This window comes from Erinaceus europaeus, chromosome X, assembly GCF_950295315.1.
Source record: "Erinaceus europaeus chromosome X, mEriEur2.1, whole genome shotgun sequence".
NCBI lineage: Eukaryota > Metazoa > Chordata > Mammalia > Eulipotyphla > Erinaceidae > Erinaceus > Erinaceus europaeus.
Genome location: NC_080185.1, coordinates 77107902 through 77120655, shown reverse-complemented (window position 1 = coordinate 77120655; position 12754 = coordinate 77107902). Strand labels below are relative to the sequence as shown.

At 38.0% G+C, this 12754-nt stretch overlaps 1 protein-coding gene across 2 annotated transcripts in view; it reads left to right on the top strand.

The window, feature by feature from the left end:
* KIF4A (kinesin family member 4A) overlaps window positions 1–12754 on the top strand; it is a 131385-nt gene that overhangs the window by 55812 nt on the left and 62819 nt on the right. For both annotated transcript variants that reach the window (XM_007530760.3, XM_060182836.1), the window contains 4 exons: window positions 1375–1436; window positions 4879–5011; window positions 6793–6851; window positions 7287–7392. In XM_007530760.3, coding sequence (XP_007530822.1) covers window positions 1375–1436; window positions 4879–5011; window positions 6793–6851; window positions 7287–7392 — 360 coding nt within the window. The remainder of the gene's footprint in view (window positions 1–1374; window positions 1437–4878; window positions 5012–6792; window positions 6852–7286; window positions 7393–12754) is intronic.

Below are 12754 nucleotides of genomic sequence, written 5' to 3'. Positions count from 1 at the left end.
AGTATATATAACATGCTGCTTTGCCATCCACATAACCCAGGTTTGATACTGGTCCCCACTGCATTGAAGAAAACTTGGTGCTATGACTTTTTTCATTATTTATCTCTGCCTCTCTTGTCTACAAAAAAAGGTAAAAGGAGTAACAGCTTTTCTTTTTTTTCTTAATATTTATTTATTCCCTTTTGTTGTCCTTGTTTTATTGTTGTAGTTATTATTGTTGTTGTTGTTTATGTTATTGTTGGATAGGACAGAGAGAAATGGAGAGAGGATGGGGAGAGAAAGACAGACACCTGCAGACCTGCTTATGAAGCGACTCCCCTGCAGGTGGGGAGCTGGGGGCTCGAACTGGGAACCTTATGCTGGTCCTTATGCTTTGTACCACCTGCGCTTAACATGTGCACTACTGCCCAACTCCCAGTTTTTCTTTCTTAATTAGTGATTTAATAATGATTGACAAGATTGTCATATAAGAGGGGTACAGTTCCCACCACCAGAGTTCCATATCCCTCCCATCCATTGGAAGCTTCACTATTCTTTATCCCTTTGGGAGTATGGACCCAGGATCATTAGGGTACAGAAGGTGGAAGGTCTGGCTTCTAGAATTGCTTCTCCTCTGGACATGGGTATTAATATGTTGATCCATACTCCCAGTCTGTTTCTATCTTTCCCTACAAGTTTTTCTTTCTTTTTTTATTTAAGATTTTTTAATATGTATTTATTTATTTATTTATTGTTGCCCTTGTTTTTATTGTTGTAGTTATTATTGTTATTGATGTTGTCATTGTTGTATAGGACAGAGAGAAATGGAAAAAGGAGGAGAAGACAGAGAGCGAGAGAGAAAGAGACACCTGTAGACCTGCTTCACCGCCTGTGAAGTGACTCCCCTGCAGGTGGAGAGCCGGGGGCTCGAACCAGTTTTTCTTTTTTTTTCAATTTAATTTTTTATTTATAAAAAGGAAACATTGACTAAACCATAGGATAAGAGGGGTACAACTTCACACAGTTCCCACCACCAGAACTCTGTATCCCATCCCCTCCCCTGATAGCTTTCCTATTCTTTCCTGTTCTCTGGGAGTATGGACCCAAGGTCATTGTGGGATGCAGAAGGTGGAAGGTCTGGCTTCTGTACTCCCAGCCTGTCTTTCTCTTTCCCTAGTGGCGAAGGGCTCTCGAACCAATTTTTCTAAGTACTAAATGTTTATGTAATTTGGTTTATTCTTTTGTCATTGACTCATCAACACTGATTCTTACTATAATATGCCTTAGATTTCATAAACATTGAGTAAAATACTATGCTGATTACAGTACTTTCACTGAGAATAGTTAAGTAGCATTTGATTGGTAACTAGATAACTGTTTCTTTGCTTCCTTCAGGTACAGCAACTACAGGTCTTGCTGCTACAAGCCCATGGAGGCACTCTACCTGTGTCTATAAAGTAAGAGTCATAGATTAATTGTACTATTTGTTTGTTTATCTGATTTTATCAATTTACTGTTAGTTTCCAATACTGTTACATTTGGTAGTATAGTTTCACACCTCCATAGGTGTGTAAGTTATACCAGACCCATACCAAAGTTCTGTAGTATCAAATTGACACTTTCCCTATTTTTCCCAAACCCCTTTTTCCTTCTTTTCATTTTGATAGTCACCATGTTTTTCATAGTCTTGGAGTTTTTGATGTATGTTTCACCAGTTTGTTTATTTTAGTTATTAATATTCGTGAGTGGAACCATCTGTGAATTGACTTTCACTTCCTGATTTATCTTTCCTAACATCACCACAAGTTCTATCCATGTTGTCATGAAAGGCAAGGCTGCATCTTTAATTATTTTAATTTTTATTATTGGATAGAGACAAAGAGAATTGAGAGGGGCAGGAAAGAAACAGAGAGACAAACCTGCAGTCCTGCTTCACCATTAATGAAGGTTTCTCCCTGCAGGTAGGGGCCAAGGACTTAAAACCAGGTACTTGCACAATGGAGAGAGGGATTTATTTGAGGTTTAGGCCCATCAAGTCTCCCCGATTAGGGCCCCAGCTGGTGAAATGGCCTGATAGTGACTAAAGAGTCATCGTTAAAGTATGCCAGTCTCTTGCCCTTATTCAGCTTCTGTAGTCCTTGCTTTGCTAAGGTTAGCTTTGGAGTGAGTGAGATAACTGTAATAGGAAGTAGGTGAGGAGGGTATCTAAGTCTAACTGGACACTATTTCATTATGAACTTGATACTGACTCACTAAAGACTATTGTGTATTTTGCTTTCAGGTATATATTTTGCCCTAATTTCTAGATACATGTGAACATATGTTCTATCTTACGGGACTTGGCCTATATCTAGGTTTTGGGATTTTGTTAGGAAGTGAACCTCCTGGAATGGAATTAGAGAATACCATGAAAGGAAAGGTCTCACCTGAGTGATGAGGGTGAAGGGTTGGCAATCCATGCCTGATGTCTCTGTACACAGTCTGAGGTGAAGCATGCTGAGACGGCACTTGCTGCATTGATTAGGTTAGGTTAGAATCAGCAATATAATTTGGCCTGACTTGAGAGAAGCATGCAGGGAAGTGAGCCCCACCCTAGAGGTTCCGGGATTGGGAGAAACATAGGCTCTGTAGACGAAGCGGGTGATTCCGGTTGTTTTAGGATTTAAGAAGACAGTAGATTGTTATTGCAATAATTGCATTGTTTGGCAATTGGGTTAACTTTGAAGAATCCCTTTGTTAGGATTTGCTGTATCATACACATCCTCACCATATTTTATGTCCTTTGACATTGTTTGCATATAGCTATGCCACCAGTTGCTTTTGTTCTCCCTGGTCTAAGCTTTTAAGAGAGTCAACATATCAAAGACTCAGCCTATGTATTAAAAAGACTCAGTCTGTGCTTTAAAAGTTTGAGATATTTATTTTTCCCCTCTCATATTAATTAAGTAGTGATTTATATGACCGAAAATTGATAGGAGTGTACATAAACACCATTCCCACCACCAAAAGACTGTGTCCCATCCCATCCTCCCCCCCCATGAAGCTGAACATTCACCCTCACCCTCCACCCAGGGTTTTTTCTTTGGTGCCCTACTCCAAATTCAGTTAACTCCTGCTTTGAATTTCCCTTTCTGTTCTTCTTTCTCAACTTCCATTTATGAGTGGGATCATCCCATACTCATCTTTATCTTTCTGACTTAGCTCACTTAACATAATTTTTCTAGCTCCATCCAAGATGGGTCAGAGAAGGTGGGTTCATTGTTCTTAATAGCTGTGTAGTGTTCTCATATTCTTTGAATAAATATATTGTGAAATTTCTGGGTCATGTGGTATTTTTTTACTAGTTTTATTTTAAATTATCTCATTTTAATGGTTTTTATAGTCCTTTGGTTTACAGGACTATAAATGTTTTAGAAATACAATTTGTCTTCTTATTGAAATATTTTACCATCAAAATACCATTATCCTTCCAACAAAGTCTATTGGACTCCCTGTACCCTTGCAACATACTCACCCATGCCCAATTTCCCTTGTTAACCTCTGTTCTTCAGTGTGAGACTAAATATTGTCTTCATTTGATTTTTTCTTGTTCCCTTACTTTATTTCTATATTTCTTGTTGGACTGGTTGGTGGTTATGAATTCTTTTAATTGTTGCTTATCTGAAATGCTTGTCATCACTCCTACTCACTCACTGGTAACTTAGCTGGATATTCTTGGATAGGTCTTATTCATTCAGAACTTTAAATATGTCTTACCAGTCCAGTCCTTTCTAGCTCTTAAGATGTTTTGTTAAAAATAAAAATTAGCTGATAGTCTTGGGGAGTGCCACTATAGGTGACTTTTTGCTGTTTTCTAGTTGCTTTTAATATTCTCTCTTTAACATTGGTCTTTGCTATTTTAATTATTATATGCCTAGGTGAGCTTAAGTTAGCATTTACTTTCTTTGGAGCTCTTAGAGCTTTCTAGATCTGTGGGTCTATTTACTTCAATTTGAGACCATTCTAGTTCTTCAAATAAGAATTTTGTTCATTTCTCCTCTGCCTCCTCTTCTCCTCCTTCTTTTTCCACCTCTGTGATGCTAAGATTGTTCTTTTTCTTGTCTCGTACTTCATTATATCCGTTTGTTTCAGTTATTTTTTTTGTTTGTTTTAATGGCTTCCTCCTACAATATAACTCTGTCAATCACTTTGAGGGTTAATTTTATTTTTCAAACATTTGCTCTTTTATTTTTTAAATTATTTATAAAATGGAGAAAACGATAAGACCATGGGATAAGAGGGGCACAACTCTGCACAGTTTCTACTACCAGAACTCCACATCCCACCCCCTCTCTTGATAGCCCTCCTATTCTTTATACCTCTGTGAGTATGGACCCTGGATCATTATGGGGTACAGAAGGTGGAAGGTCTGGCTTCTGTAATTGCTTCCCCGCTGAACATGGGTGTTGGCAGGTCGATCCATATTCCCAGCCTGTCTCTCTTTCCATAGTGGGGCAGGGCTCCAGGACACATTGGTGGAGTCATCTGCCCAGGGATGCTTCTTTACTTTATGAGAGAATAAATGGGTACTGTGGCACTGCTCCACCAGATGTGGTTACAGGGATTGAATGCTGGGCCTCACATGTATACATTCTGCACTATAGTATTGAATTACTCACTACATAAGAGGTAGTTTTAAACTAATTCTCTCCACCCAGTTAACCTGTAAATTGTTTCTTTTTCTAATTACTATTTTTTAAAAACAGAATACTACTCTTCTCTGCCTTATGGTGGTATCAGGGATTGAACCTGAGACCTTGGAGCATTAGGCATGAAAGTCTTTTGCCTAACTACTGTGCTATCTTCACTGATACAGGTGTTATCAGTTAGGTATGTTTCTAATATGTTTGTTTTTTTAAGTATGGAACCATCAGAAAATCTACAATCCTTGATGGAGAAGAATCATTCCCTGGTAGAAGAGAATGAAAAATTAAGTCGTGGCCTGAGTGAGGCAGCTGGTCAGACAGCCCAGATGTTGGAGAGAATCCTTTTGGTAAGGCCTTACTGAAATATTGAGCATGCTTCTCTTGAGAGACAAGTTTTTTGGAAATAAATGAGCAATAGTATTACAGAGAACCCCTTCCTGGTAAGTAAATGGATTTAGAATTAAATATATAGAGTAGTTTTAAAAAGAAGCAGTGAACATCTTTATGTTCAACCCAAAGTTCTTACTTGACTCCCATTTTAAAACATTTGTTCTAAAATACTAGATAACAGAATTAGATCCTTCTGTCACCTTAACCCCTGCTTTATCTTTATCCATAATACTAAACAACTATCTCTTCATAAGGAGTTTAGCTCTTCAATCTCACTTCCCTTAGCATACATCTCAAATCCCATCTTTACAGCTGCCATGGTGAGGTGTCATTAATTTGTATACATTTTGCATATAGTTAGTTTCTCCCTCATATCCCCTTGTGCAGGTCCTCATGCTTCATACTATGTGCACTTAACCCAATGTTCCACTGCCCAGTCCTTTTTTTTTTAATAGGACAGAGAGAAATTGAGAGTAGAGGGGACGATAGAGAGAGAGAAAAATATTTCTTTAAAGGGGGTCAAATCCTACATCTACTGAACTTTTCATTACTAGGATGAAAATAGGATCAGGGACATTTGTATACAGTTTTTTTTTTCCTTCCAGGGCTTTATTTATGCTTCTGAAGAAAATTTTAGAGACTGATTCACATGTATGTGATTGTGCCTGATGTAATAGAAAATTCTTGTTTTTCTGGCTTACATACCTATGCCTCTATAAGATAGTTACAGTAACTGCCCAATAGATTTATTGTTTGAGATCTTGTCAGAACTTCATAACAAGAACAATATATTCGTCCTATGTAAATTCTCCTTCCCAAATCTGTTACAGTATCCAGCATGTTTTGGGTACTATGATTGAAATAAAATAGAAAATATTAATCACTGTTCCCAAAATGTAGCTTCCTTCTGATATCATTTTTGTGCTGCTTGTTTTCTTTTGCTAAAATGAGCCTACCATATCAGGTAGTGAAACTTGAAAAAAAACTTAGCTCGTGCATTTTAAAAGACTTTCATTTTTTAAATGCTATTATACTGAGTTTGGAGAATATTAGAGGCAATTTAAAGTAAGCGGTTGTTTTGTTTATTTATTTATTTTTAATTTTCCCAAACAGCAAGGAAGTAGCATGCCAGGAATTGCTGCTTTTTCAACCCAGTTGCAAAGTTCTCTATGGAATTAAGACTTCATGTGCCAGGCGGTGGCACACTTGCTTAAGTGCACACATTACAGTATGCAGGGACCCAGGTTCAAGCCCCTGGGCCCCACCTGCAGAGAGAAAACTTCATGAATTGTGAAGTAGGGCTGCAGGCGTCTCTGTCTCTTTTCCTCTCTACTTCCTCCTCCCCTTTCAACTTCTGCCTCTCTATCCAAAAATAAATAAATAAATAAACTATATATATGATTTCACACTCACTCCATCCCTTTAGTCTGAGTTTCATGCAAACATAAGATCCAGCTGCTTGGGTGCTATTTTTAGTAGCTCATGTTGACTGAAGGAGTAATTTCCATGACTCTGTTGAAAAATAACACCATATTTCTCACTAAAGAATGAGAAGTCATAAATCCTCTATTGCAGCAAAGGAGTCAACCTCTCTATCTAGGTTTGAATACACAGAGATAGGAGAGAGGTAATTAGGTGTGACTGTCAATTACTGCCACTGATGATACCCTGGTGTTTTTTTATTTGGTTGTTTAGTTGTTGTTTTTTCTGTTTATTTATTTGGTTGTTTTTTTTGCAGACAGAGCAAGCAAATGAAAGAATGAATGCCAAGCTAGAAGAGCTCAGGCATCATGCAGCGTAAGTTTTCTGACAACTGTTTTTTGTTTGTTTGGTTGGTTGGGTTTTTTTTTTTTTAATATTTATTTATTTTCCCTTTTGTTGCCCTTGCTGTTTTTCATTGTTGTTATTGATGTCGTAGTTGTTAGATAGGACAGAGAGAAATGGAGAGAGAGTAAGACAGAGACGGGGAGAGAAAGATAGACACCTGCAGACCTGCTTCACCGCCTGTGAAGCGACTCCCTGTGAAGGGACTCCTCGGCAGGTGGGGAGCCAGGGGCTCGAACCAGGATCCTTACACCAGTCCTTGCACTTTGCGCCACATGCGATTAACCCACTGTGCTACCACCCAACTCCCCTGACAACTGTTTTTTAGTGCCCTATCCCATCTTTGTAAATAATCATGGATCTTCTACCACTGCAGTATGATTAACCCTTGAGTTCTTGAATTTTCAGCTGTAAAGTGGATCTTCACAAATTAGTAGAGACTTTAGAAGACCAGGAATTAAAAGAAAATGTAGAGACTATTCGTAACCTGCAGCAAGTGATTACACAGCTATCGGTAAGCCATACAAGGGCAATGTCAATAGGGGTATATTTTTTTCATTTCTTTCTCTTGATGCATAAAAATATATCTAACACTTTGCCTTCTGTCAAAACAACTAGATTGTGAGCTGAGAGAGATCGTGGATTATTGAATGTGATCTGACTATTGAATTTCTTAAATCAAAACCTCATTAGTTACATATGCAATGACACATTGATATTTCAGAACTCTAATCAAGCACTATAAAGCAATAAGATAGCACTGCTAAATTTCCTGGGTAGCAATAAGCAGCAGTCATCGATTTACTATCATTTTAGTGTAGGATAACTTAATGAGAGACCTTGTACCACACTCCTATCTTAAATAAAGAATTACTAGAGAATACCTTAGCTCTCCTTTATAATCATAATAAGTAAGTTTGAATGATTAGTCTTCTATAACTCCCGTTTTATGTATTCTTAGAACTAAGGCAATAGTTTGTGGTGGGTTCAAATGGGTGATTATTTGTTTTTTTGCCCAAAATTCTCATAGCCCTATCAACCTAAATTTACTTTTTTAGTATTTTCTTTTTTATTTTATTAATGACTTTATATTGATTAAAAATTATAAGATAACAGGGGTATAATTCTGTACCATTCTACCATCAGAGTTCTGTATCCCTATCCCCTCCATTGGAAGCTACAGTAGTTCTCCCAAAGTTGCAGATATGGGTTGACTATTATTCCTTTTTTTTTTTTAATATTTATTTTATTTATTTATTTCCTTTGTTGCCCTTGTTGTTTTATTGTTGTAGTTATTATTGTTGTTGTCATTGTTGGATAGGACAGAGAGAAATGGAGAGAGGAGGGGAAGACAGAGAGGAGGAGAGAAAGATAGACACCTGCAGACCTGCTTCACCGCCTGTGAAGCAACTCCCCTGCAGGTGGGGAGCCGGGGCTCGAACTGGGATCCTTATTCCAGTCCTTGTGCTTTGCGCCACCTGCGCTTAACCCTCTGCTCTACAGCCCGACTCCCGGGTTGACTATTATTTCTATTAACTATGTCTATATTTATATATAGTTGATCTTGTTTTTTCCTGTGGTACTACCTTCGATTCCTTTCTAAGTCACACCTACACCTATTACTAATTCCAAATGTCCTTCCTTTTTTCCTCTTCTCTCTGCGGGACTTCAGAACCATCTGGTAGTCTTACCTTATCATTTCTCCCCCTCTGGGAGTATGGACCAAAATTCTTTATGAGGTGCAAAAGGTGGGAGTTCTGACTTCTGTAATTGCTTCTCTGTTGAACATGGGCATGGTAGGTCGCTCCATAACCCCAGCCTGTTTCTGTCTTTTTAAAATTATATTTGTATTTATTTATATTGGATAGAGACAGAGAAATTGAGGGGAGGAGGAGGTAGAGAGGGAAAGAGACAGAGACACCTACAACACTGCTTCATTTGTGAAGCTTCCCCCATGCCAGTGGGGACCAGGGGTTTGAACCTGGATCCTTGCGCACTCTAATTTGTGTATTTAACCAGGTGTGCCACTGCCTGGTCCCCGCCTATTTCTATCTTTCCCTGGTATGGTAGGGCTCTGGAAAGGTAAGGTTCTGGGACACATTGGTGATAGTTAACCTGGAGGTAGATAAATATATTGTCTGGGAAGATGGAGTCAGAGTTGAGAATAGGTCTAGAAAACTGAATTAGGGCAGAGAGTATCCCCCAAACTTGAAGAAAGTCTATGAATAAAATTAACTGTTTACCCCAACAACCCAACCCAGGGCCCATATATATTCATATTTAGCACAGGAGCCTGTGTAACCGCTGAGTCCCTGTTGGTCTGAGCTCACAGTTAATGGTCATAGCTGGGAACATTCTAGGCTGCACTCATTTCAGGACCAATATTCCTGTAGTGACAGGGCAAGATGACCCAGCTTACCTTCTGAGAGTGGGGCAGTCCCTGCCATTGCTACTTTATAGGGAGGACAAGTTCCTAGAGTGGCCCATAGGGGAGCTTATAATGATATTCCTGATGGTAGTGACCATTGATGGTTGAGAGAGGGGTCTATTAGAGGTTTAGGCTTATTATACCTGTGTGAGAATCCAAGGATTCCCTAACCAGAGCCTCAGATGATGAAATGGTCATTAAGTGAGTCTATCTCATGCCCTTATCCAGCTCTTTAGTACTTTCTTTATCTGACGAGTTTAGATTTACTCCCATTTGTGAAAGCATTGAGTGTTATTTGTCGTATCTAAAGTGGTATTAGGTTTATGGGGTCTGCATTTTTGGGGTCTTCCTACTAGATCACAAAGCTTATTAGGTCTAGGTTTAATTGGTTAGAGAATTTATGTTTTCTTTCACGCTTTCTTTAGTATTCATGTTCTATTATAGTCCTTGTGCACGTGCATGCGTGCACAATTGAAATCATGGAAAAGAGTCATGATTGATTTTGTTCTATTTGTACTCTCTTGTTTATTTTCTTTTGTAGTAAAAAGAGAGGCCAGGATGCTATTTTGCCATCTTTTATGATGCTGTAGATAAAACTCACTACCTCACACATGGCAAAACTTATTCTACTGCTAAACCACCTCACCCAACTCTCTCTTGTTCTTAGCAATGATATGTATATAAATGCCTGGTGATAATTCCTATATTTTCACAGAGGTTTTAACTTTACCAGAATAGTGATTCTCCACCCCAAGTCTATTACAGTATTGTTAGAGTAAGTAGTAGTATACAATACTATCATGAGTAATTAATAATAAAAGTTTATTTATTCAACAAATAAACAGTAGTAATTGAGATCCTGGACTCCTGAGCCCAGAAGACCCTAGTCTAACTCTAATGCTGCTTCTTAATGACTAATGTTAAATATTTTTTTAATATCAAGAGAAAATAATTTTGTAACTCAAATAGAAATAAAATTCAGCTAATATACTCACAGCACCAGAACTTCAGGTAACTCTGAGTCAAAGCAGAGTTTACTTTTATAGAGTGAAAAGAGAAGGTGTGGATCTTTGATCTTTAGCTCTGGTATCATTTTTCTGTTAATTTCTGTGAAACTTGATTGGAGACTGCCAGTTTCCACACCTCTTGCTTTAATATTGCTGTAATTTCATCTTGATAATTGTCCAGTTATTTTTTCAAGAGTTGTCCTTTTAAGCTTTGTTCTTTGTCAGTTGGTCAAGATTCACTGGTAAGAGAGGGGCAAAGCAGGGAAGGAAAAAAGGAAAATCCCTTCTGTCTGTCTTAATATTCTTACTGGATTGTCAGAAAAGGCACAGTACATTTTTGAATTGCAAAATATGTCATGACTTCCCCACAACCATACATTAACAGTGTGAGCACAAATGAAGGGGAAATGTAATTCAGCACAGAAAAAGCTATTTCCTATGAAATAAATAGTAGTTTGCTACACAGGTAGAAGGGAAAGGGCAATCTATATAGAAAAACAAAGGTATGTACAAAACCAAATGGATATGAAAGTCTAGAAAATGGTAAATGTATGCGGGAAAGATAACATAATGGTTATGCAAAAAGAGTTTTATGTCAGAGGCTCCAAAGTCCCAGGTTCAATCCTCCATACCACCATAAGCCAGTTGAGTGGTGCTCTAGAGAGAGGGAGGGAGGGAAGAAAGAGAGAGGGAGGAAGGGAGGAAGGGAGAGAGAGAGAGAGAGAGAGAGAGAGAGAATGAGAATGAATATTCATCTATCTGTCTAGAGTATAAAAGTGCATGCCAGGGAATGACCGACTATCACAAGAGAAAATTTCACCATCTATAATCTCACTTAAATTTAACTGAAACATCTGATGTATGAAAACCTTATGTGAACCACCTTGGAACTAAACTAATCTAAGCATCAGAGGCCCATTGGAGCCAAAACTTACAAGTTCAGAAAAGAGTATTCCAACGTACCACTGTTCCTGTTTGGTCATGCTGATATTAGAGAATTTCATAGCACCTCATTTCTGGTACTTTGAATCACATGGAAAAGATGAAGAAGGAAACCTATGGAACCAAGTTAATAAAGAGAAGCCATTTCCTCAGTGAGCCTCTGGCAATATGATGGGTACCTGCTGTGTCTGTAAAGGAAGTTGCTACTGGTGGCTGGCTCAGAGAGCTTTGGAGAATCACCATGCCTGCCACCAAAATTCACTTGGCATACATAGCAAGCGGGTGCTAAATATTGCCACAAGCTGATAAAGTTCTTGGCTTCTATCCACTGTCACCGTTAGGCAGTTACCCAGGGCTCCTGCTGGACTCTTGAATAGCAGTTCTCTGTGTCTTTTATTTGGAGACCCTCCCAGCTATATATATTTTTTGGAAGTGCATTACATTATATCCTGTGACTTTTATTAAGACTCTACAGTGAAAGCAAAATGTTTCAAATGTAAGCACTTGTGCCCTTTATTATGGATTAAAAGTATTTTTATTTTAAGTGATGGGGAAACACCCCCTTTTCAGTAATGAAGGCAACCATTGTTCCCAGATCTTCCTCCTGGGGCTTTAAGCACTAAACTGTACCATTTCTTTCTTTAAAATATAATTCAAGCAAACCTCTTTGTTGTAGTTACCTGTTAGGAAATTCATGAAGTCCTTCTAGTTCCTACAAAATCAATTTCTTTTCTTGTGTTTACTCCTTCCTTCAAGACCAACTGCATAAAAAGCATCTTGATGCCCATTAGCAATATTGCTTATAGCCTACAAGCACAAGCTTCATTTGGTGGATATTGCTGGAGAATGTAGCTTAATATACCCCCCAAAAAATTGTTTATCTATCTGACCATCACATTCAACAAATGTCTTTTATTTGTGAGAGTTGTCAGTTGTGGCCTTGGAATAAGGAGAAAAATGATTGGTAGACTGAGATAAATCCTATTATATATTTATATATTGACATTTAGGCTTAAGAAAGTAGAATCCTCCCAAGTTAATATAGAATATGTTACCAACATGTAAACCTTAAGATAACCTCACAGTGACATGTCTTCTTCAAGGATTAACCCATCTGCTTAGATTCTGGTTCTAACCATCTGGAAGGTATTAGACTCAGTCTCCAAAAGCAAATGTTATGTGTCCTACAAATTTAAATAGACATATAACTAGCCCTATTACTGAGACTTAAAGCATAGGAGAATGGAAATAATTAGCCTATAAAATGTCAAGTGCATTTTAAGAAGGATTTACTAAGTTTTGCCCTTGGAGAATCACCAGTACCGTAAATCATTCTAAGAAAGGATGTGGTAGCACTTGAGATTCCTTTGAATTCTTTTTGAGTTTCATTAGTCTGGAAATTTTGGAACAGAATAATGGAAATGCCTTATGAATACATGTTTTGAGGGCCTTTTCACTCCTGGCCTAAAAAGTATCTCAGTTTAAGTTTTAGCAACTAT